This window comes from Psittacula echo, assembly GCF_963264785.1.
Source record: "Psittacula echo genome assembly, chromosome: 3".
Classification (NCBI taxonomy): Eukaryota; Metazoa; Chordata; class Aves; order Psittaciformes; family Psittacidae; genus Psittacula; species Psittacula echo.
This window is the reverse complement of record NC_137736.1, coordinates 98,820,591-98,847,232: the sequence shown is the minus strand read 5'-3', so window position 1 is coordinate 98,847,232 and position 26,642 is coordinate 98,820,591. Positions and strand designations below refer to the sequence as shown.

General features: G+C 39.0%; 1 protein-coding gene across 1 annotated transcript; it reads left to right on the top strand.

The window, feature by feature from the left end:
- Nucleotides 1-1,555: 1,555 nt before the first annotated feature.
- Nucleotides 1,556-25,446, top strand: LOC308218849 (RCC1 and BTB domain-containing protein 2; the record flags this gene model as incomplete). The annotated part of the gene is made up of 11 exons (XM_080613271.1): nucleotides 1,556-1,917; nucleotides 2,348-2,498; nucleotides 4,599-4,765; nucleotides 5,469-5,627; nucleotides 6,967-7,074; nucleotides 8,082-8,224; nucleotides 11,660-11,850; nucleotides 15,729-15,855; nucleotides 18,651-18,787; nucleotides 19,392-19,522; nucleotides 25,306-25,446. Exons 1-11 carry the CDS (start codon nucleotides 1,792-1,794, stop codon nucleotides 25,444-25,446), a joined length of 1,581 nt encoding a protein of 526 aa, XP_080469397.1. The 5' UTR covers nucleotides 1,556-1,791.
- Between the last annotated feature and the right edge of the window lie 1,196 nt (nucleotides 25,447-26,642).

The following is a 26,642-nucleotide window of genomic DNA, read 5'->3' as shown; positions in this document are numbered from 1 at the left end:
CTGTACAACTGAAGAGCACCCTGACTGTCATTTTGAACCTCAGGCTTCATGAGTCTTGAGCAGAAGTGGAATGCAGTTTTGTTGATGCGATTGGAAGAGTAGTCTGTGATGCTTTCAGTATTCATTATCATATTTTAGAAGTGCCTAAAATCCTCCATAAAATTAATGCTAACCTATTGATATAAACCAAATTGTTCTACAAACAGTAGATGAATGAAGCCTGATTCCATACAGGTTCATGTCCTTTGTCTCTTATAACCGTGCTATGTGTCATAGAAGACAGCATGTGCTAGGACTAGCTTTGACCTACTTGCTTCCTGACTTATTTCGTAACATACATGTCTGATTGTCCAGCTGTCTACTGCCAAATAGATTGTGTCAGCAGAATCTTACTTCCCTTTCACTTGCAAATTTGGCTAAAATTGGTCAGTTACTTGGTGTGTGGATGACAGGGAAAGAACTGGTGTGATCAAAACCGCAACTTTTCTTTAGTGATGACCAACCCTCCTTTCTCTTCCTCAGAAGTATATACAAAGAAATGTGTGATTAACTGCTATTTGTGTAAAGATTTTAATTCAGGACTAATTTAGGGTTAATGTCTGAAGTTTAAAACGTTATCTATGTTTCTGTGTAAATTTTTTCGTAGTAAGTGGTAGTAATCAAAAAAGCAGTATCCTTACTACTGACATAACATGCTTCAGACTCCAAGCTAGAATTTATTCACATCTTTGTTTCAGAGGCAGAAAAAATTACGCTCTGTAAGCAGACCATTTTGTAAGTCTGGTACTTGCTAGAAATAAACTAATGACACATTCCTCAATGTCACACGGTGAACTATGTAATGCCTGTGATAGGCAGAACCTATTCTTAACTTTACTGGCCTGCACCTACCTTCTGATCTGGCAAGTAATGCTGCTATTTTTTTTTTCATGTTCAGAGCCTGTTTTAATTTCAGAAAAGAAAATTGGATGCGTGCTCCATGAAAATTTTGCTATTAAATTTTGATACTGCAACATTTTTTCTGATTTATGATATACTAAAACAGTAGAAATGTTGCACGAGATTCAGACGTTAGCTTGACTAGTTTTAATAACTGAAGAGACCTGTTATTCTTTTCCTTTAATTAGAAACTTGTCATTGGTCCTTGGATAAGCTGGGAAATGTATAATTATCTTTTTTCTTTTATTACATGTCTACTTACATAAAATGCAAATATTCTGAGGAAGTTCCCAAAGATTCAATTATTGTTGAAACACAGTTTCAAAAGTAAAGGAGAAAGGAAAAATTTTCTCACGTTTCCATTTTCACTGTGTGAAAAAAGTGTATATTTTTCAAAAATAAGTATGTTCTTGGGAAGACTTTATTATGGTTTCTTCTTTTAACAGTAATTTTAGCACCTGAGGAAGAAGACACACATTAATTTCAAGTTTTTAATGCATACTTTGCACTCTGTATTAGAATCCTCTATATTGAATTTTATAAGCTATCAATTATGTTGTATGGATACATTGAAAATATGACCTCATCATTTAACTTCTTATATGGTACTTTTCTCCATGCATATAGGTCCTTTCTTTCTGGATCACAATGTATTCGTTTATTTTAATGGCTTCCCAAGTATACTTCTAGAATTAAAATACTGGTTTGTGCTTGAAAAAGGGAAAGGTGTTTCTCTTTTTTTTTTTTTTAACTTTTTACTGTGCAAACATATGTATTTATCTCTGTCTAGGTATTTGATATAATTTTTTATAATGTCAGGTCTTGGAAGCAACACTACTGTCAGCCCTGAAGATGCTGGATGTTGGGAAATGGCCGATTTTTTCTCTCTGTTCTCAAGAAGAGCTCAAGTTAATTCGTCAAGCCTGTGTATTTGGCAGTGCTGGTAATGAGGTGTTGTATGCAACTGAAAATGATGAGGTAATCATCCAAGAGTATATATGAACATGACATACTTACCATTTATGCATAAAGTTACTCTGAAAGCCAGTACTATGATAGTATAACCAGAAAAAGTTACATGCTAAAATGTCTGATTGCTAGCAAAACATTTCCAATTCAAATTAATGACTTCCTACAACAATCAGAGGATAAAGAGAAGATGGAGTCAGACATTCTTGAAGGTGCATAGTGACAGGATGAGAGGCAGTGGAAAAAAGAATTTACCATGTGAGTGGTTAAATTCTGTCAGGGTTGTGAGATCTTTCCTTGGAGACTTGATTGACTGGACATGGTCTTGAGTCATCTGATCTATTTAAACCTTTGCTGAGCAAGGAGTTGGACTAGATGTCCTTTGGAGGATATCCTCCATTCCACCCTAAATTATGATTCTATGATTCTTTTCTAACAGGTTTTTGTGCTTGGCATGAACTGCAGTGGGTGTTTGGGAACAGGTGACATGCAGAGCACTATTGAACCAAGAAGGTTAGATTCTCTATGTGGCAAAAAGATAGCCTGTCTGAGTTATGGAAGTGGCCCTCACGTAGTTCTTGCTACAGAAGGTAAAGTATGATCTGAATATATATTTCTGTATTTCAGATAGTCCACTTTAATTAGCCCGGCAGATGGAGAAGGACTGTGCTGGTAACATAAGAGAGAGAAATGGGATAGACATTCCTGGCTGTCAAGTCCAACATATTTACATTGGTGAATATGACATGTCAGCTAGCTCTGTTCATAGGTGGTTCTTTTCAAAAGTTTTTCAAACTCTGCTTTGTTCTTCTTACTAATTTTGGAAGTTTTCTTTGCAGTTAAGTTTGAAACTTCTGATTGCTTTTGAAATGCTTTAGTGGCTACATTATACCCATATGTGCCAATGGTGTCCTTTAGCTAAAATGCATCTTTTCCCTCCTGTACCTACTTTTAGATGTGAGACCAGTTATGTTGCCTCTTAACCTTTTGTGTTGTCTCGTTGACACTCCATTATCCACATCATACTAGTGGCCCTTCTGTTCATAATTAAGTACATTATTCTGGAAGACAAATAACTGAGTTCCCAGTGATGTTCTGTTAGAGCCTGACTGTGTTAACATTAGTCTCTTTCTCTGTTAATGAGAAGAAATCTTTTTGAATAGTCTAGATTAGATGACCAAAGCTAGGTGAGGGGAATTGTGTTGTACAGGTGTGACTATTATTTATATTCAATTATATTCCACTATTTTTTGCAGTCTTAAGAGTAGACCATTCTGGATGCTTTTTGTAGATATATCGGTATTCTTCTGAGCTTCGTTGCTGGCAGATCTCACTGACACACTCGTAGTCCTTATGCAGATGATGAAGTATTGCAAAAGAACACATCCAAAACTGATCCTTCATGATTTTTATTCATAACTCCATCCCACTAATAACTTCCATTCAGCCTCTTTTAACCTACCTTTCAGACAGCTGTTACATATTTCACAATCCTTGTGTTAATTACTATCATCTCAAGTTTATGTTGTATGTTTCTGTGTGGCTGTTTCACCTGTTTACTGGAATTTATATTCTCATGTCGGTGAAAGGAAGGGAAGGTTTTTTGCTTTTGACAGGAAAAAGTAATTAGATTTAACCTGTTTTTGCAAAGAAATACTGGTTTAGTGAGCACATTTTGCCTTTGCAGTAGGGAACCCTTCATAGGGATTAAGGAGTTTGGTGATCTTTTTAGAAATCTGATGGAGTTGTATGTCAAACCTAGCCCCTGCAATAACAGTATAATCTAGGTTTAGAAAATTACGATGATGATTGTGATGGAAAAATGAATGTAAGACAGCTATTTGTCAGGTCCTGCACCACTGTAACTAGAGGACACTCCACTTAAAACAAATGAAAGAAAAGGAGTACAAAAAGGTGTTTGCTTCATGGATAATGGGCCAATATATGTTCTGTGATTCTGTGAAGAAAGAGAATCAGAAGTACCTGGTAATATCTGTACTCTAGTGATTGTAAATGCTTGAGAAGTGCAAAAAGTGACTAGGCTTATGGTTGCCTTTAACAGCAGCTTTTTTCTACTGCTAGTTGGAGACAGAATTTTGCACCAGGTCCATCAGTCTAACAGAGTTAGACATTTCGTGCATTCTTAATTTTACTAGCATGTTTCTCAAAATACAGAACATAAATAGTATGTTTAAATAATAAGTAAACACTATTATGTTTATTAATAAGTAATAATAAGTTTGTCTTACAAGCATCCTCATGCGTATTTTAAAGGATTGAAAGCTTGTTACTTGAATTTTCCAAAGTGAGAAAGTGCCAGAGCAGACAAGAAATTCTGGTTGCTTGTCAGTTACAAAGAAATGGAAATAGGGACTCCTGACTGTCATTTATCCTTTTCTCTTCTGTATTGCACAATTTCCTTTCTTTTAGCTATATGATTTCCTTTACTAAGATTCTGGTGATACTATCCTGTTAGATTTGTGGTGAACAGTATATGAAGGTAGTATTGATATGTCCCTGGGATTAAGAGCCCCAGAGGGCATATACATACATATATATATACACACACATACATATACACACAGTTAAATAGGCATATTGTTATTGAATTTGAATTTTCAGTTTGTAATTTTATGTTGTGTACTCATTGGAAAAACATTTTAAAACATCTTTTTACATTTTTATTATAGAAGGAGAAGTATATACATGGGGTCATAATGCTTATAGTCAGTTGGGCAATGGTACAACAAATCATGGTTTCATTCCATGTCAAGTCTCTACTAACTTGGTGAACAAGAAAGTCATTGAAGTTGCCTGTGGCTCTCATCATTCTATGGTGTTAACATCTGATGGAGAGGTGAGAATAGCTGGAATAAATTTCTCTTTTTCTCTTAATGAAATTCATTTTTGTGAGAAACAGGAAAATATTCTGCACTTAGAGCATTAGACCTTGCTTCTTGTTACCCTCACAATGCTAACACATTGCTAATGCAACATGAATGTTTGATAAACATAGAAAACCTGTTAAGGTCTAGCTGCTTTAAGTGCACGCAGAACATTGACTTTTATGCCACATCTGCTTGTAATAACAAATTATAATGTGTTTGTAGAGAGCAGCTGGTTCCTTTCTATGCTATACTAAACTGTAAATGCTTAGTGGATTTAAACCTGACATAAATATAAATCACATTCATGTAAGGAGTGCTGCCCACCAAAGTAAAAAGTTTTCTGTCATTTACTTTGAGATGCCATTTGTCTCCAGTTAGCCGTTTTACTTTGGGTTCTGGAAAAATAGCAGTGAATTCTTCCCATATTAACTCAGTTGTCATGTTGCCTCTTACGTTTGGTTGGAGGAACAAAATAGAATATATAAATAGTATGAGTGGCATATTTTTGATAGGAACAAGTAAATTGTAAACCTATGTACCTTCCTAGATCTTTAAAAGAATACATCCGCTTGAACTCAAAATGCATTTTTTTTATGCATATGACTTTTCTCTCTTGAATATGTGCTTTGAACTGTTACATGGTAATCTTTTATGACAATTTTCTTACAACAGGTATACACATGGGGTTATAATAACTCAGGCCAAGTTGGATCAGGTTCAACAGCTAATCAACCAATTCCTCGAAGAGTTACCAGCTGCCTACAAAACAAAATAGTAGTTAATATAGCTTGTGGACAAATGTGCTCTATGGCTGTGGTGGAAAATGGAGAGGTAAGAAATTTTAAGTGAACTTTCTGACTGAATTTTGTATGATGTAATATCATGGAATTAGATCATTTCAGTAATGAACTACTACTCAGAAAAGAAGTGTACCTTTCCAGACTCCCTCAAATCTACCTCCTTATACTGCTTGTAAAAACCTTTGTCATAAATTGTTCTGCACATTCTGACATACTTCAGCACTTTCGTATCCATGCTGATTATGGTTTCTCATTTAGAAAGGAGGTAGGGTGAAATAGGGAGAATTGTTCACTGACATTTAATTTATGGCTTTTTGGTGTATGAGATTATTCATAAAATTTAGCAGCTGTTACTTTGTGTCCACTATCAAAGTTGGCTTTGAGTTGAAGGAATTCAGGTATCAAATTTCAAATTTAAAAACTATTGTGGAGGTTAGGAGACTTTTATAAATTTTGGGATTAAATCATATTGAATCTATATGTGTGCTTAGCATTTCATGATAGCTTCATTTTCTCATATGAAAATAACTAAGTGTGCATCACTGATTCACTGATTTTAAGAGCTGGTATATTCTAGCAAAAAATGAAGGTGCTGATTAATATGTTATCTCACTGCTGCATTCATAGAAAAATAAATTGTTTTCAATACTAGAATCTTGAGTATCAAGAGTGTGAGAATAATCAGTGAGTGCTATTTTAATTTTCAGTGCTCATATATGCACAGTTTGTCTTCAAGAAAACAGAGAGAATAAAAGTTCATTTCATACATTTGTTCTACTGCAGTACCCCTTGAATTCCTGTCGTGCATTTTACCCTCATTGCAAAGATACTAAGAGGGTTGTAGCGTTCTTGTTTTAGTTTATATGAACTGAAGATTTTGGGCCGCCTACATCCTCTCTAGCTCCCTCACTCAAAGCATTTCGGTTTATAGCTAAATAGCTATTGACTGTTTGCAGTAGAACATATGTCACTGAAATTATCAGAGCTCAGTATTTTCACTTTTTGTTATGCTCATCATAAAGCTAATAACAGCCCACTGAAACTGTTGTGCATAGCTCCCAGTTTATACTAGGTTTAGGGTGGTTTATTTTCTTTTAGAGGATTTTTGAATGAGAATTTAGCTCTTGGGAAAAGGGAAGTATTTGCGTTGAATTTGCTCTGTGCTGGGAAACACCCATATGAATCACTTATTTTCTACTCTTCATATTAAAATATTGTAGTCTTACATAATCCAACTCTTAAAGAGAAACATGAATATGGAAATTCAGAATTTTAGATGAGCATGCAGATGTATTTTAAACAGAAACAGCATCCAAAATTTGTGGTGCAGAATAACATAGACAGTTGAAATCCCTGTCTCTGTTTTTAAGGTCTATGTCTGGGGTTACAATGGTAATGGCCAGCTTGGACTGGGCAGCAGTGGCAATCAGCCAACACCATGCCGAATAGCAGCTTTGCAAGACATTCGTGTACAGCGGGTATGTGCGTGACACTCCTTGTTAAACCCTTTAGGAACAATTGAAAATATGCTAAGACATATGCTATGTTTGAAGGAGATAGTCCTTTATCTCTTTGTTTGAAGCAGTGTTTGTAAGAATAAAAACATGTATCTTAAAATGGAACTCTCTCAGTAGGGGAGAAACTGGGATCTTGTGGAGGTCAGTGGGAATTTTGCCATTATTCTCTGTGAGTTCAGGATTTTACGTACATAGCTCTAGGCCATTAGAAATGTTTTTTCCTTTCCTTTTTTCATGTAAAAATTAAAAACCCAAAAATCCTGTCATTTTAGTAAATAAGGAAGTCTTCGTAGGCTGCCCCATTCTTAATTAACCCCTTCTTTTTTGAGATGATGTTGCAGTTTAGCATTTTGTCTTTCTGGCAGACTGAATATCATTTTCAGAATTGTACTCCAGCCACAGTGACTAACTGGTGTTTGGAGTCTGAACAAATTGTCTCCAACTGCTTTTGGTCAACAGTTGGTATGATTCCTTGGTTAGTCTTGATCTTGGATGGCTGTTACACTTATTTACAAAATACCTGGTAAGCACGGGGAGGAGGCAGTTTTGTGTGGCTGGCAGTCAGGCAGGAGACGAGCAGATAGGGAGACCTTGCCTGTTTTTACAGTGGTAAGCTATTCACCTTGGAGCAGTTGCCCATAGAGCAAGGTCAGTGCAAGACAATCTGCTTTTTTTTGCATTTTTTTTCTTCATACTGTGCATATTTGTCATATAGCTTTCCTTCTATCTCAATTTCTAGCTATTCTTTTGCTATACTCTAGAGATAATCTGGCAGGGTTCCTTATTATACATTTTTCCTCAAAGTCACCTCGTATACTTTGCTTCCCTTTTTAATAAACTTATCTGTATCTGTAGTTTTTGTAATTTTTTACACTAGTATAGAATCAATGTATAGCATAGCATGTATCTATCTGTATTAACTTACTGTTACATAAAAATGAGATTTTTCTTTTTATTATTCTTTACAGGTTGTCTGTGGCTATGCACATACATTAGTGCTAACAGATGAAGGTCAGATTTATGCCTGGGGGGCCAATTCATATGGCCAGTTAGGTACTGGGAACAAAAGTAACCAGTCTTACCCTACAACAGTTGCTGTGGATAAAGACAGGTAATACTTACAGTCTTGCAGTCAGATATCAGTTGGTGTACTCTCAGAAGAGCTACAGAAAATTATGTCATTTTTAATGTATTTTTTTGAAAAAATAGCCTGTCATGTTTTACAATAGTTCTTCTGCTAAATGCACTGAAAGTGCTTGAGTCTGCCCCATAACCATCCTTGTGAAAGAGAAACTTAATGTTCTGAGACTGAATATGTTATTTTCTGCTTCAGCTCATACTGTACTTTATAGGCCTTAATTGCAGTTTCTCTTCAGTGGTGTAGGTTCATTGTTTGAAGTCAGTAATAAAGGCTTTATTGTCTCTGCATAAAAATTGTATTTTAATATGCTACTTTTGACAAGAAGTGGACACAGAAAAACTGAAGAGTGGACATCTGCAGTTAGTGTTATTTCTGCTATTAAATCTGGCTCATAACCCAAGATGAAGCGAAAAGGAGGAGATCTTTCTTTGTATTGTTGCCTGAAAACCATGCTTAGATTTTTACAAGTTAGATATTTTCCTGTAAGTCCTTGATGACTACTGGGGCAGTTATTTCTATTGCTGATGTAAAGCCATGCATACATGTGGCAAGAAATTTGAATCTATTCCTTACTACTGAGGTCTTGATTTTGGCCTCATGTGATGAATAATAAGAAAAGTGAGCTGTCCCTCTTAAACTTTTGTCAGTTATTGTAAGGAAGAAGCAACTCCTTTCTGGTGATGAGACATGGCCTGGTGCTGAGCTTTTCTTTGTGTGTTTTGAACATATTTTTTCATGTGTTTGTGCTTTGCTTAAACTGTAACTGATTTGCTGAGGAAAATTCAAAGGAAAAAAGAGGCTTATAAAAGGTGGAAGCAAGGACAGGCAGCCTGGGAAGAATACAGAGATGTTGTCCGGGAAGCTAGGGCCCAAGTTAGGAAAGCTAAGGCCCAGTTAGAATTTAACTTGGCTAGGGATGTTAAGGGTAACAGGAAGGGATTCTATAGGTACGTAGCGAATAAAAGACAGACTAGGGAGAACATAGGCCCCCTCCAGAAGCTATCGGGAGAACTGGCTACCCTGGATTTGGAGAAGGCTGAGGTTCTTAATGACTTCATTGCCTCGGTGTTCACTGGCAAAAGCTCTGACCACACCACCCAAGTCTTGGAAGGCAGATGCAGGGACTGTGAGAATGAAGACCCTAGGCCCCTTGTAGGAGAGGATCTGGTTCAAGACCATCTTAAAAACCTGAACGTACACAAGTCCATAGGGCCTGACGAAATCCATCCGCAGGTCCTGAAGGAGCTGGCGAATGAAGTTGCTAAGCCACTGGCCATCATATTTGAAAAATCATGGCAGTCAGGTGAAGTTCCTGATGACTGGAAAAAGGGAAATATAACCCCCATTTTCAAGAAGGGGAAAATGGATGACACAGGGAATTACAGACCTGTCAGTCTCACCTCTGTGCCTGGCAAATTCTTGGAGCAGATTCTCCTGGAAGGCATGCTAAGGCACCTGAAAAACAAGGAGGTGGTTGGTGACAGCCAGCATGGCTTCACTAAGGGGAAATCCTGCCTGACCAATTTGGTGGCAAGTTCGCTGATGACACCAAGCTGTGTGGTTCAGTTGATAGGCTGGAGGGAAGGGATGCCATCCGGAGGGGCCTCGACATGCTTGTGAGGTGGGCTGATGCCAACCTGATGAAGTTTAACCATGCCAAGTGCAAGGTCCTACACCTGAGTCAGAGGAATCCCAGGCACAGCTACAGGTTGGGCAGAGAAGAGATTCAGAGCAGCTCTGCCGAGAAGGACTTGGGGGTGTTGGTCGATGAGAAAATGAACATGAGCCAGCTTCAGAGTGCGCGCGCAGCCCAGAAAGCCAACCATGTCCTGGTCTGCATCAAAAGGAGCATGACCAGCAGGTCGAAGGAGATGATCCTGCCCCTCTACTCTCGTGAGACCTCACTTGGAGTATTGTGTGCAGTTCTGGTGTCCTCAACATAAAAAGGACATGGAACTGTTGGAACAAATCCAGAGGAGGGCCACGAGGACGATCAGGGAACTGGAGCACCTCCCTATGAAGATAGGCTGAGAAAGTTGGGGCTGTTTAGCCTGGAGAAGGGAAGGCTGCGTGGAGACCTCATATCAGCCTTCCAGTATCTGAAGGGGGCCTACAAGGATGCTGGGGAGGGACTCTTCATTAGGGGCTGTAGTGACAGGACAAGGGGTAATTGGTTAAAACTTAAACAAGGGAAGTTTAGATTGGATCTAAGGAAGAAATTCTTTACTGTGAGGGTTGTGAGGCACTGGAATGAGTTGCCCAGGGAGGTTGTGAATGCTCCATCCCTGGCGGTGTTCAAGGCCAGACTGGACAGAGCCTTGGGTGACATGGTTTAGTGTGAGGTGCCCCTACCCATGGCAGAGGGGTTGGAACTAGATGATCTTAAGGCCCTTTCCAGCCCTAACTATTCTATGATTCTATGATCTTTTTCTAGACACTTCAGCTGCAGTTAAATTGTTACCACATTTCAATACATGTATGTATTGAAAGGTGTTGTATGCCGCCTTTCCCTTTTGCTGGCCATAATATGCATTCCTGGTGTCAGTGATGATATTACCTCTCTAAAGCCTGCAAGATTTGTACATACAGCTCTAAATACATTGTTTCCCAGCCCCAGGCAGGTGGGAAAACAAGTAAACAAGCAGTAGTTCAGACTGCAAAACAGTGGATTGTGTAATCCACTGTGGGAGGTTTGAAATCCCAAATCAGCATTAGGATTAGTGAGATAGCCTAACCCAGCTAAAATACACTTAGAAAAAGATTTCAGTGCTGTTTGGTTCTGATTTTAAATTTTCAAGGTAAAAGTCCATTAAACTTAAGTAATGATAATTGTATGAGTAATGACACTTCAGTATTTTAATTCAAAGTATGTTTAACTTGTTGTTTTATAACTGTCAATAAGCATGAAGGAAAACGTTTTTTCATTAATTTTCAATTATAGCCAAAATGCAAATACCTGTTTGTTTGTTGGGTTTTTTTAAATGCCTCATTTCCTTCTTCATCTTCTCCAAGTACCACTTCTCGGCAGCTTACTGCAACCATTCACCTCGCTGCCCAGCACCACTGACGACATTTAGAGACTTAAACCCCATCATAGCTGTGTCTGAGGGAGCCAAGGGGGTCAGTAGAGCATGTGCTGCAGCAGACAATGCTGCTCTGCTGCAACAATGTCTCCTTACTCCCAAGGTGCTTTCTCACTTTCTCAGTGTACACTATTTGAAAAAATATTGATGGCCCTTTTAATTTTGCTATGTACAGTTGGAAAACATTCTTGCAATTGGAAGTGCATGCATGCTTGCAAATACATTTTGCACGAGAGAAAGACAGGAGGTGGTGAGCTTCTTCACTGCATTTTGTTCTTATGAGAATGACTTGCGTTTTTAATTTGTTTGCTTGTAAATTCAGAGTTATAGAGATTGCCGCCTGCCACTCTGCTCATACATCGGCTGCCAAGACCCAGAGTGGCCAAGTGTACATGTGGGGCCAGTGCCGTGGGCAGTCCGTGATCCTTCCCCACCTCACACACTTTGCCTGCACTGATGATGTGTTTGCTTGCTTTGCTACCCCGGCCGTTATGTGGCGTCTTCTATCAGTAGGTGAGCTTAAATATTTCTTGTTTCAGCGTCTTCTAAATACAAACCTTAGTGCATAAAGCACTTGTATGTATTTGAAGCTTAAACTTAGTTTCTTGCAAAAATTTATACTGGGAAGCATAATCATAATTATATATTACATATGTGTAAATGGTAATACGGAATTGTAAAAACTGCGAAGGCATGATGGCAGTGCTAATTGACTGTCTGTTTTATTGATGTGTTTTATTTCTGTGGGGAAATACCTTGGGCTTGGGGAGGTTTTTTTGGTGTGCAGCCACTGAATGTTACTGTAAAATGGTCACAGGTGGAGAAGCTGAGCTTGAATTTGGAGACTTGAGGAGCCATGCAGAATGTTTACGAACCCTTAAGCTTTCTCTGATGCACTTAAGTATACTACTGAGAATTGAGGGAGCCAAATTCCAGTGTTCAGAATTGGCCACAGGCACTTAAGAGTCTTATCACAAGTGATCATGACATGGGCTTCTAAAGAGACAAGTTGCTGTATCTCAGATATTTGGCCAACATTAAGGTCTGTCTTGCTGGCCTTGGCTAGAAAGATCTAAGTATATAGCATTGTCTAACAGAGACCTCATTCTTCAGCTACAAATGCAATACCATATTGGTCACTAAGAAAGTAACTGGCTTAGGTGACCTAATCAAAGATGAGACTCTTGGGATTATCTGTAGGTGTCATCTGGGAGCATATGCTAAAAGCTAAAATGCAGCAACTTGTTAATGTGTAATCTGAGTTGTACTGAGTCCATCGTGCTTCCTTTCCACTTCTCTACTGCCTATGTAATTGCTATTGTGTTGCTGCATGCTTTTGTCTGACAATTGTAGAACACTCTTTGCTCCCTTGGTGCTTTCTGGATGCCAAGATAAGGAGGTTCTGTTAATAGTACTCATATTTCAGCTTTGAGAGACTCAAGGATTAAGGGAATACTGTTCTCAGGAAAGTGCTTTGACAAAATTTGCAGTTTAGGGCACAGTCCAAAGACCCCCATTTTCTCTAGGTGAGGCAGTTGTGCTTTCTAGGGTGGCTTGTTCAGAACTGTAGGAGACATGCTTAATTACTGGGGAAATTTTTAATATTCCTAATATTCACCTCCTACTAATTAGATGTAAATTGCATTACTGGACTAAAATCCCAGGCAATGGCGTGGTTCATTTCATGTAAATACATGTTTGTCAGTTAAGTTCTACATAAAAGTATCTGTAGTACATTCAAAGTTTTCTTCCATAGGAGGTGATTATTTTATGAATGGGACATTATTAATATATGTATCTTCTTATGTACAGTAGCAGGGTTCTGGGGCTCTTCATAGAATCATCTTCCATTTATTCTTGCACAGTTAAAATATTAATTCATGGTATTGGAATTTCTTCTTCACTTTTCTCTTGCCTTTTCTTCTCAGTTTAGTGCAGAGAATATTGAGGAATTTTACAAAGGAGAGTGGAACAAAGTAAAAAGCATAAACTGCCTCTTTTTCATTCCTCACAGGGAAGACAACTGTTTGAGACTGAAAGTGTCTGTTAGGTTTTACAGTGCTCATTTCTGCAAATTCATCTTTTCTTATCTTCTTCTACAAATGATAATTTCAGTCAGAAATGCTGGTTTAGGTCAGCTAAAAGAGTCCTGATTGGGATTATATATGATTATTCCTGTAAGTATCACCTTTGTGTTGAAGACTTCCAAGTAACCCATTTATTAATAAGCATGTTGCTCATTAATACTCAGAGATATTCACTCTCTCTAATGCAGTGTTGTTAGACTATACCATAGCTATTTCCCAACACATCTTTTACTGTGAACAGTACACCCAGCCTCCTTGCACTCTTCCACACCTTGGGAGTCATTTTTGACTGTAGCAGCTCTTCATATTTTGGGGGTTTTGACATTGAATTCTTGGTCCCTCTGGAAATAATGTTGTGACATTGCGGCAACATGGCAGCAAAGCACAAGGTAAAATCTTACAGGAGGAAAAGATTGTTTTATTTTTAAACAAAACTAATTTCAGATGCACTTTCAAACCCACATTCTCATATGTGCCAAATGGTCTGTCCAGCATCCCAGCACTAAAATGTGTATTCAGGTGATACAAGCAGGGTTCCTTGTGGTGACACTGGGTAAAAGATGCTGTCGATCAGCCTTCATCATGTGTCCTTGATTTTTTTTTGGTTAGATGACTCTGTGTTGGTTTTGTATATATCCTTTTTGCATGCTTTAGGAGCTGAGGGTGACTAGTCTCTTCATTCTGTCCCACCTCAGCAAGTTGTCAGGACTGACTCACTGTTGTTTGTCTCTGGATCTGCATGCGGTGAGAATCCCCAGGCAGCTGCATCCTAGGATCTTAACATCTGCTGAACTAGGTGCTATGGATATCTGCCATGCTTACAGCCCTTCTCCCTCGGTTGTATTCTGGTGTTTAAACACCCATTCATTCCTTGTTTGTGGCAGTTCTAATGTTTCTAATACAATTCTTAGCACTGACTACTAAGGAGCTTTCTTGGCTTTGTGCCTTGTCAGTGTGAACTGCCTCTTCATTTCCTTCCTTTGGTTCCCCCTTAGCTGCTGTAACAAATAAAAGCACCTGTTTTCCCTCCAAGAATTTCCTAACTGAACTCCACTGTATTCAGTTTACCTCTGCTGGTTGCAGAAGTCATCATCTGGACATGTGTATTGGTGGACATATGAATTGTCAGTTAGCTTTGAAGAAGAGCTTCAGCTTTGCATTGGTTGTTAAAATTGTTACTTATTCAAATAGAAGAGGTCTGAAGAAATAAACCACACTGTACAAAATAAGAACTAACAAAGTATTTTAGGGTATTATTATATCAGAAGGGTTTTTTATTATCATTATATTGCATTCTCCCCAATCCTTTTACCTGTCACCTGGTGGACTTTGATGATTATTGCCTGAATTGGGTAAACCTGAACATAAGTGACATCATTTAAATGAAATGAAAAGTAATTGTGCTTAACAAAGGTTAACACTATCCAAGTGTTAATTTTTTTCTAGAGCTTATGGTGAAGGTCTTTCCATTTCCAGTAGAATATTATTCTTTCTTCTAGCTTGGTAGGTTGTAGGACCTAGCATTTATGTAATTTTTTGTAGGGAACAGCTTATTACTGACCCACAAATAAACAATAATGTGTATTTATATGGTAAGAAGGCAAAATGTTTTCTGGGTTAAGAATGAGGTTTGGGGGGTGGCTTATTTTTTAGTTCTGTAAAAGAAAATACTTCTCTCAGGCTACTAAATAGGATGGAAACAGTTGGGAAATCAAAATTTTTATGCAGACAACAGATGGTTTTTCAAGGATACCTGGTAACTTTATAATGCAAGTGTCAGGCACAGTGGGAAATACTTACCTTTAACACAGACAGGAATATGTAGACATTCACATGGAGTGCTTCTAACACCCTAAGTCTAGAGAGAACACTTTTTGAATAGACTTGTAACTGTTGGCATTTACCATTGGGGATATTGTACTGGGCAGGTGACCTTTTAGGTGTCTTAGAATAACTATCATTTTTCATTTAGAATAATTTACCCAGTGATGCCTGATAGCATTTGCTATCAGATGCAATATTAAACTTATGAGACTGTGTTAATTTTCTTTTTCTGGTCTTATATAGATGACTTAGAGGAATTGGACTTTTTTTTTAAGAGAGATATAGTAAGGTTTGAAGAAAACTACCCTTTATTTGCTTTTCTGAGGGTTCACACTGAACCCATAGTGTGCTGGGTTTTATTACTAGCCTTACAAAGGTATATTTATCAAGTGTGTTAATTGCTGACAGATATCCAGGATGTTATCATGAGAGATACTTGTATTACTTACTGTTTACTATTAATCCCCCTTTTTATTCTAGAGCCTGATGACCATCTAACGGTAGCCCAGTCACTAAAGAAGGAATTCGATAATCCTGAAACTGCAGACCTGAAGTTTCTAGTGGATGGAAAATACATTCATGTTCATAAAGTTCTTCTCAAAATTAGGTAAGGCACAAACTCTAGTTAAATATAAACTAGACTGGATAGTATAGTCTACTGTGCTGAGTAGCTGCTGCTCAAAATTCTTGACTTATTCTTGCAAACTCCCTTTTCCCTCAGTCATGGGATTCACCTGCTGTTCTTTCACTGTTACTCTGTATTCCTCATTTCCTTGCTGCTTGGAATTTATAAACATGCTGCTTACTACCAGCCTTTTCATCACTTCCTTCTGTCCAACATGTATTCTCCTTCGTGCTACTTAAATGGCCTTGACCCTGATTTCTAATAACCTTTTTCTGCTGAGGAAAAGGCTCGCTTCTTTCTGCTGCCTTCCCAGTAGTTTGAGTCAGTTTTTCCTCCTTCGTATGCTTAGCTTCCTCCACTGGGATGATTTGAGGGTTTTGTGTTTATTCTTGCCTTTCTTTCCTTCAACAGGACCCTTCAGTTGTTTCAGCAACTTAGATCATAGAACAATTTGGGTTGGAAGGGACCTTCAAAAGTCATCTAGTCCAACATGCTGCAAAGAGTAGCAACATCTTCATCTAGATCACGTTGCCCATAACCACATCTAGCCTGGCCTTGAATGTCTTCTGTAGATGCTTTTCAGATTTTCCTTTTTTTATCAGATTTCTTATCCTGCTTGTTTTATCAGTGAATTTGAATTTTAAGCTGGCTTTTTTTTGTTTGTTTGTTTTACAGCTTTTTTTCCCCCCCCCCCTCTCTTTTCTGCTCTCCTCTTACTACTGCACTTACGTTTATTACTGTTTTCTTCCCTTTACTGGTATCATTGCTTGAACATTACAGTCATGTCTGTAGTCCACTGTCTTTGATTGCAATGGCATCTGTCAGATGCCACTTCATCAGATACCACTTCAAATCTTGTGTACCCCCAAAATGTTTCTGGGGTTCTTTTTCCTGATAATCAGACTACATGTAACTTTCCTTGTTTCTTTTTGCCTGCTCTACTTTACTCACATTATATGGCATTGTGGGAAGAAAATGTGAGTGGATTTAAATATATGGCATTATCAAAATAATATCCAGGCACAGTCTACAGAATTAATATTCTCTTTAAGCCTTGTAGTCTCATGGTGCAACTGGATCAGAGAATAATGTATTTAAAATGCTATTTTGCAGCAGTCAGCCTGTTCCAGAGCATTGTAATGACTGTAGTGCTGGTAAAAGTTCCCTTTTATTATCCAGCCATTTCTTTACTACTCATGAAAACTTTTCTCCATCTTATTCTCTGCCTGCTGTTGAACTAGATCATATTGTTGGTGGTTATTACCTTGCCATGGTGATGAAATGGCTGGGCAGCACTCAGTTCACTGGGGGGCTGGGCAAGCAACATATGTCTGCAGAAACAGATACATTTAAGTATTTGGGTGGGATTTGCCTACTCTGCATTTAACCAGCCAAAATGAGGTGTCTGGTCTGTCTCTGCTGATAGAGAGTGACACTCCAAAGGATGAGTCACTCCAAGGTGTTTTGCAGGCTTAAGGATAAGTACCAACTGATTTTTATTTATTTACTCATTTATTTTTTGAGAGCACAATGGCATCACCTTCCCTCTAACTTTTGTGTGGTCCCACTGGGACAACAGACCATTCCCAATGTCTGCTCCACAGCTGAATGGATAGCATGGTCACCACTACTTAACATGAGACTCTGGGAGACAAAGCAATTGGGTTTGATCTGCCTCTTCCAATGCCACAATGTGAAAAAGATGTGGCGGAAGCTAGATAATGAGTTTTTAATTTTTTATGAATTTGACTTGAGGTTTATTTATTTTAGTAAAAAAATGTAATACTGAGGTAAAGCTCTTTAAAAAAAAGAAAAAATTAAGATCAAATATGAAGAAGTTAAATTAAGTGATAAAGAATTTCTTTTTATTTGTATTTGAGTAATGCTCTTTCCAATGTAGACTTGTCCCAGAGATGTTGAAAGGCAACTAACCTACCTTTTACATCAAAGTTTTAGTAAAAGAAAAGCACATTCTGATGCAGGAGAGTTCGAAAGAAAGTAGTGTAGTACTAAAGAGTCCAATTAAGTTGTGGCTCTTGTAGGAAAAGCTAACTGAGGTGATGGTGTTCATTTACATTGGCAAAGTGTTGCAAACAATGCAAATGTTACAAGAGTTTTCTTAGGGAGTGGTAAGTTCTGTGAACTGTAAGTTGCAGAGTACAGCTGTCAAAGGCAAGGCTTTTTCCTTGTTTCGATCTTGTCTGTCACAAAAGTATTCAGACTTAGAAGAAAATGGTGATGAAAGATCTGGATGAGAGTGTCTTAACTTTAAATATTGTTTTAATCCTTGAGTATAATGATTAAGTCTAAATCGTGTATGGACTCTTGACACTGGAATAAATATTATCTAGAATATTAATAATTTCCCTCCTCACTAGGTCATGTTGGAGAAAACAGGTTGAAATGCGAGAGTTGTCTAAATTAATTGTAAGCTTAGGCAATAAAATTCACAGTTAATGTGTAACATATTTAAGAAAAAATGACATCAAAACCATGGACCATCCTTAAGGATACTGGAAGTAGAAAAGGAGCCTACCATAAAATATTAATAACAGAAATAAAGGAATATTCTGAATTATATATTTATAAAGCTTATAAGCCTTATAAGGCTTAAAAAAATTAACATGCTCAAACTAAGAAATCATGTAGCTAGAATTTATGGCTGTGTATTTAGTCTGTTATGACTGATTTGGTTTTTTTACTAACTTCTTGCTGCAGCTCATGTTTCAAGCTTAACTCTCACAGCATACAATACAATCTTTGTTCATGTTTTGTAGGTGTGAACATTTTCGTTCCATACTGAATAATGATGATGACATTATAGAAATGAGTGAATTTTCCTATCCTGTTTACCGAGCCTTCCTGGAATACCTGTATACAGACAACATTAGGCTCCCTCCTGAAGATGCAATAGGTATTTGCCATAAATGGAAATAACCCTATGTTACTGTTTCTGAAAAGTTCAATTTGTATGTCATAACAGGATGAGGAAAGCAGAGCTTGTTAATTTTAGTTTTATTAGCACTTAAATCTTGAGTTTGTCAGATGTCAGGAAGAAGGAATGCAGTAGCAGGAAACATGCCCAAGGAGAATGAGTGGTGGGAATGCAACGAGATCAAAAATGCAAAATGTTCAGAAAGAACTCATTGTTTCTCATATTAAGAACTTTTTTTTTTTTTTTCCTTAAAAAGGCACTAAACCCCTAAAACTCTTCAGCTTGAGTAGCTGTGGTGATTTGATCATGAATGAAAAGGAAGCTGTTCCCTGGAAGTCACTAATTGATACCTACAGTGAGATACAATACACTGAACAAGGTGACAGAACACTTACAGAGTAATAAAAAGGTCCCTTTTTGATGTCTTTTGAGGACCTTTAAAAATGAACACTTCATTTAGGGGAAAAAATAATAGAGAAAGTCTTTGATTAATTCAGCCTATAACAAAAGGGTAACTAATTAATTTGAAAACAAATTAATAAGTTTTGCACCAGGATAGTTAAAGCTGCATGAATTTTCACAGGACTGCTAGATTTGGCAACACTGTATAGAGAAAACAGATTGAAAAAGCTTTGCCAGCAAACGATCAAACAAGGCATTTGTGAAGAGAATGCCATTGCTCTTCTTTCTGCGGCTGTCAAATATGAAGCTCAGGTAAGGAGAACTTCTCTTCAGGCAAACAGTTGTTTTCTGAGAAATGAAACTGTATTAGCATTTCACTGATGAGGCACAATTACTGCAATTGCCCTTTCTGGCTTCCCAGATGTTTGTTTCCCCCATTTTTAGCTATTAGAAAAAATGCAGCTACTAGTGTTTTCTTCCTGGCCTTTTGGCCTGCACTTGTGAGTCAGGATTCTTAATGTGCTTCCTGCCTTGTCATCTGGCATGGCATGGCATGTAAATTTCTCACTGCCGTTGACTTCTCCACCTTTGGATTTTGCATTGCCTGTTCGCTTCCTGAGTTCTCCACCGAATCATTTTGTCTGCCGGCATCAGGTACAGTCATTCTGGTACCACCTTTTACAGGCAGTGGGACAATTTACTTGTAAAGCCCTTCCCTATTTACACTTGTGCTTATATAAAAAAAAAAAAAAAATCCACTTTTGCCATGTTGTTTACAATGAATTGTGCTGACATTCAACAAATTACCTATTGTTATTCTTCTCCCCGTATCCTGTCATCTGGTCTGCCCTTGGCTCTGGAATGTTTCACTAGCACTCAACCTGTTATCAGGAGTACTGCAAGCACTGTTTTTGTAAACAGACAAATACTTTCAAAGTTGTTTTACATTTCTCAACTTCTTAGTGTTGTGCTGATTGTGGAAATAATGGTATGGTGGATTTTATTATTTAAGAAGTCTGCATATGTATTCTAGGCTTAGTAACCATTATTATAACTGAATATTGTAGTTAACAATCCAGATCTTTCTGTTCAAGATTTCTCCTGCTTTACAAACAGAAGATTATCTATTAGAAGAGCCAAAATTTGTAGCTGGTAACAATTTTTTTTAAACATACTTGGATTTTTTGCTTTTGCCTGGCTGTGAAATGTAGGGTGAAGTTTTAAAGGAGGAAAGGCTAGAAGTATAATACAATGGCTTGATAAACAGTTCCAGGTATAGGAAGCAAGCAGAAAGAAGGGACTGAAGCAAAACCTGAGTTTAAAACGTTGCAGTAGTGAGCGTGTAGGCAGCGTACTAGATGAGATAGTTGGTTGGCATTCAAGAATTGCTTATTCCAAGCTCAAGAGCTGAGCATCCCGACACGTAGGAAGTCAAGGAAGAGGACCAGGAGACCTGCGTGGCTGAATAAGGAACTGCTGGGTATGCTCAAGTGGAAGAGCAGAGTTTATAGGTCATGGAAGGAGGGGCTGGCCACTTGGGAGGAATATAAGGCTGCTGCTAGAAGATGTAGGAAGGCAGCTAGGATGGCTAAGGCCTCCTTAGAATTAAATCTGGCCAGAGGGGTCAAGGACAACAGAAAGAGCTTTTTCAAATACATAGCTGATAAAACTAATACCAGAGGCAAGGTTGGCCCACTGATGAACGGGATGGGTGCCCTGGTGACAGAAGATACTGAGATGGCAGAGTTATTGAATGCCTTCTTTGTGTCAGTCTACTCTGTTGGAGGCAGTCCTGAAGAACCCTGTACTCCTGAGACCTCAGATGAAGTCAGGTCACTGGAGCGGTTTGCCTTAGTCCATGAGGAATGGGTTAGGGACCAGTTGAGCAATCTGGACATCCATAAATCCATGGGTCCAGATGGGATGCACCCGCGGGTGTTGAGGGAACTGGCGGAAGTCATTGCTAGACCACTCTCCATCATCTTTACCAAGTCTTGGGAAACGGGAGAGGTGCCTGAGGACTGGAGGAAAGCAAATGTCACTCCAGTCTTCAAAAAAGGCAAGAAGGAGGACCCGGGTAACTATAGACCGGTCAGCCTCACCTCCATCCCTGGGAAAGTGATGGAACACCTTATCCTTGATGCCATCTTAAGGCATGTCAAGGATAAGAGGGTTATGAAGGGCAGTCAACATGGCTTTACCAAGGGGAAGTCATGCTTGACCAACCTCCTAGCCTTTTATGAGGAAATAACATTGTGGATGGATGATGGCAGAGCGGTGGATGTGGTCTACCTTGACTTCAGCAAAGCATTTGACACAGTCTCCCACAGCATCCTCATAGCTAAATTGAGGAAGTGTGGCCTGGATGATCAGGTAGTGAGATGGACTGCGAACTGGCTGAAGGACAGAAGCCAGAGAGTTGTAGTCTATGGGGCGGAGTCCAGTTGGAGGCCTGTATCTAGTGGAGTGCCTCAAGGGTCAGTATTGGGACCAGTATTATTTAATATATTCATCAATGATTTAGATGAGGGAATTGAGTGTACTGTCAGCAAGTTTGCTGATGACACTAAGCTGGGAGGAGTGGCTGACACACCAGAAGGCTGTGCTGCCATCCAGCGGGACCTGGACAGGCTGGAGAGTTGGGCAGGGAGAAACTTGATGAAATATAACAAGGGAAAGTGTAGAGTCCTGCATCTGGGCAGGAACAACCCCAGGTTCCAGTATAGGTTGGGGAACGACCTGTTAGAGAGTAGTGTAGGGGAGAGGGACCTGGGGGTCCTAGTGGACAGCAGGATGACCATGAGCCAACACTGTGCCCTTGTGGCCAGGAAGGCCAATGGCATCCTGGGGTGTATTAGAAGAGGGGTGGTCAGTAGGTCGAGAGAGGTCCTCCTTCCCCTCTACTCGGCCCTGGTGAGACCGCATCTGGAATATTGTGTCCAGTTCTGGGCCCCTCAGTTCAAGAAGGACAGGGACCTGCTGGAGAGAGTCCAGCGCAGGGCGACTAAGATGATTAAGGGAGTGGAGCATCTCCCTTATGAGGAAAGGCTGAGGGAGCTGGGTCTCTATAGTTTGGAGAAGAGGAGACTGCGGGGGGACCTTATTAGTGTATATAAATATATAAAGGGGGAGTGTCATGAGGATGGAGCCAGGCTCTTCTCAATGGCAAACTATGATAAGACAAGGGGTAATGGGTATAAACTGGAACACAAGAGGTTCCACTTAAACTTGAGAAGAAACTTCTTCTCAGTGCGGGTGACAGAACACTGGAACAGGCTGCCCAGGGAGGTTGTGGAGTCTCCTTCTTTGGAGACATTCAAAACCCGCCTGGACACATTCCTGTGTAACCTTATCTAGGTGTTCCTGCTCTGGCAGGGGGATTGGACTAGATGATCTCTTGAGGTCCCTTCCAATCTCTAACATACTGTGATACTGTGATACTGTGATACTGTGAGATAAATTTGTGTAGGAGTTGAAAACAGGAGTCTGGAAGTCAGTGAGTTTCGTAAAGATTAGTAGATAATAAGATTATCAGCTGCTGGTTACAAGGCAGTTGTAACCAAGGTATCAGGGAGGCATGAACAGCTGAGGCAAAGAGAAACTGTACTTTCAGTGTGTTGTGATGGTAGAAGCCCAGCATACAATGAAAGACTGGACAGGAAGGGAAGACACGGTGGTTTGAACCTCCTAACAGCAGTTTTCATTCAGAGTTTACTCTGGAGTTTCTCCTCTTGCAAGCTTTTCAGTAGTTTTGAATGTCTTCAAAGCAGAAGTACCTTTGGTTGACCTGTGTCATGTAAGGTAGTTAAAAAGTAGTTAAAGATACATGTAGGTGTATTGTGAAGTAATAGAACTAGCCAGGACAAAGTACTAGAGTTTATAATGGCTAAAGCACAATAAAAGGGATTGGCTAGATGACTAAATGTGTGTTGTAGAATCATAGAATAGTTAGGGTTGGAAAGGACCTTAAGATCATCTAGTTCCAACCCCCCTGCCATGGGCAGGGACACCCCACACTAAACCGTGTCACCCAAGGCCTCATCCAACCTGGCCTTGAACACCGCCAGAGATGGAGCATTCACAACCTCCCTGGGCAACTCATTCCAGTGCCTCACCACCCTCTCAGTAAAGAATTTCTTCCTTAGATACAATCTAAACTTCCCCTGTTTAAGTTTGAGAAAAGAGAGAGCAGGAGCCTCCTCTTCCTTCTATGATTCAGTGTTTTATTCTGTACACCTAGTATTGTTTCAAAACATGTAACATTTTAACACAATCATCAAATGATGAATTGGTTCACTTGCCCCAAGTGTAGCATGTGCCAAACTTAGGAGTTTGGCACATGGCAACAAGGCACAAAAGTGCCTTGTTGCCCTCCTTCCTACAGCCACAGCTCAGAAAGGGCTGTAGTAAAACTGCTTCAGAGAAGTGCAGCAAAGACTTCTTTATCAAAGACATTGGATAGTCTCTGTCTAAGGAATCATGAAGTAAGCTGGGATCTTACAGTGGTACTACATTAATGTAGTAAAAACTGGTTTGAGAACCATGTGCAGTGTATCTGCACTTCAGTAAAAAAACTGCCCAAAGAAGGATTATGAAAATGGCCTAATATTTTTGAAGTTTGAAAAGATAGAGTTAATTGTTCATTAAATGTGAACACTACAAGTCATTTTAAAGCATATTTATTATACATCACTGTAGAAAATTTAATCATCTCTATACAACAGAATTAACACCCAGTATTTCTTGAAACTGCAAAATTAGTGACCAGGATTCTGTAGTATCTATGGTCCTCTTCATAGATCAGCACCAGAAAAGGCAGCTGGTGTTATATTCATTTACTGTAAAAGTTCACACATTGACTGTAAAGCAGCTCAGGTGTGGCAGTAGCATTTCAGGTGTCTGCTGCAACTTAAGCAATGTCTTTGATCTTTTACTTTGGTTTTTATTTCTTGTATGTTTTTCATTTCTTCTTTACTCATCTTCCCTTTCTTGTTTTTCCAGTACTCTTTGAGGAGAGACACAATTTACTTCTGTGCATTGCTGCTACCTTTTTTCTTTTTGAAGGATATTTTGTGCTGATTGGTCTCCCTTAAAGCTTTAGTTACATCTTGACAGGAGCAATAGACTTGAAACAATCTAAGGAAGAGGTTTTAAAGGGAAATACACAGGTTTTCTGCTAAATGTCTTTGTAGTATTAATCCCTGGCTGCAATGTCTGTGTAGTTAAGATAGAATAAAAATGACATGGATTAAAAGACCTCTTTTTGCTGTAATCCTTGAAAAGTTTATAGGTCATGGATCATACTTCCAATTTAGACTTGCCTTGCTGCTGGCTCCAGCTCTGCTTGCTGCAGAAGGCAGCAAGTTGTTGCATAGGAACCAGATAAAGGGAATTGACCCAGTGCATGGAAAGGAGGACTGCCACTGTTCTGAGGAGTCTTGAGTGGGCAAAATTTACTGTGTGAAATCATGGTTGTATGGATTAATGGCTTGTATCTGTTCTGTGTTGCATATCTGAACATCCTGCTGCAGCAAGATGAGGACAAAACAGAACCATTTTTGCCATCTAGGAGTCCCAGTTTCTAGATAGGGGGACATAGTTCCTGGGTTCACCAAGAAAGACATTTGTATCCTAACATCCTGTTTGTGTTCAGTAAGCATCATCAAATGTTACACCTTATTTTCCTTTTATCTTCAGCAAGACTAGGATATCTGCTCTTTTTCATAGGACAGCTACTGTATTAAGTGCAGGGAGGAAAAGAAAGGAGCCACTGATGCTCTAGTAGATATGTGTGGGGAAAGTGGATGGTTTCACTTATTAATAACTTTTCTAATGAGCTCAGTAAATGTGATGGAGTTCTAGGGTCAATTTAGGTGATTAATCCTGTTTTCTTGGTTATTGAGGGGGGTTATTGAGTAGTTTGTATGAACAAATTTCATCCTATCATTTATGATCCAATCAAAATGATGAGAAAAGGGATGGTAATGTGAACAATCTGGGATATTCTCTGCAAATTAAATGACAGATATAAACCAACAAAAAAATAATTTTGCTCTCAGTTATTCATATTACAAATCACCTCAATTTGTTCCTAGGACTTGGAAGAATTTTGCTTCAGATTTTGCATAAACCATTTAACTGTTGTTACACAAACTCAAGGCTTTGCTGAAATGGACCATGACCTCCTGAAAAACTTCATTAGCAAAGCAAGCAGAGTGGGAGCATTCCGAAACTGAGGTCTGACTACCACCAAGATGAGGAGAATATCGTTTTCCCTCCTGGAAAGACACCTCCTTTGGATCCATGGTCAGAAGGTGCAAAAGTTTGGAAAGAAAGACTCAGTGTCCATCAGCTTAGGAAATGTGTAAAAGTCCACTAACATAGATTTTGTAAAGGTGATTACATTACAGATGTGTGCTGAGAGTTCATTCCAAGAGTCAGAATTTAGCAACAAAAATGTAATGCAGTAACTACCCTCTCCCCCTTAGAGTCAAGCAAACTAAGCTGCCATTATCTTGTCTGAGTTTTTTTTTTCTTTAAACAGCCTGCATTTGGACACTGACCTGTTTGCTGCTGAAACTGTCATAATATATTTTTATCACCAAACTATGTTAATATGTCATAATGGGCTGCTGCTTGCCTGGTTTATCATATGGTGAAGATAGATACAAACTATTTTTCTGAACATATGATGAATATAAACTACTTAGGATAAGAGGCTTTCTGATTGGTAGGAGGATGTGTCTCACTTGGTATGTATTTGGAGTGTAAATACATAAGCCATCAAGAGCTTCAGCTGGACATTACAAGTTTTGAGTTCCTGGCACTTGTGTCCATTGTTATAGACAGAATGAAAACCATCTTCCTTTCCATTACACCAAGCATGTTCCCTGGCACTCCAGTGGGCCAGGAAGCATCCACAGTATTTGGCTGGACATGTATTATTTTGTCCTGTGTGTTTTGGTACTGAGAAGACCACCTGCTTGCTTGTTACCAAAAGAAATCCAAACAAAATGTCAAGGAAAGCGAAGTTCCACTTGAGGTTTGTTTTCCTGTTTTACTATCTATCCCCAGCTAAACCACCTTAAGAAAGATGGGGGAAAAGAAAGTTTTGAAGTGATAAAATAGGTCTTACAATTAAATCATAAGAGCGGAACTAACATTATTTTCCATGTGGCAATAAGGACACATTGTCCAAAGACATTGGTTCAGGTTCTCCTTTGTTCAGTGCTGGGAGGTACCATACCACTTACCTTACAGGCCTGATCTAGGTGAGAAGAGCTGCCCTCTGGATTTGCCTCTCTCAGGACTGCTCATGGAGGAGACCGGATGGCTAAGGCAGAGTAGATGCTTAATTTCTAACTGACTGAAGTGAGGTAAGATGACACCCCCACCCACTGTTGCACAGAGGGAGGTCTGCCCCATTACAGAA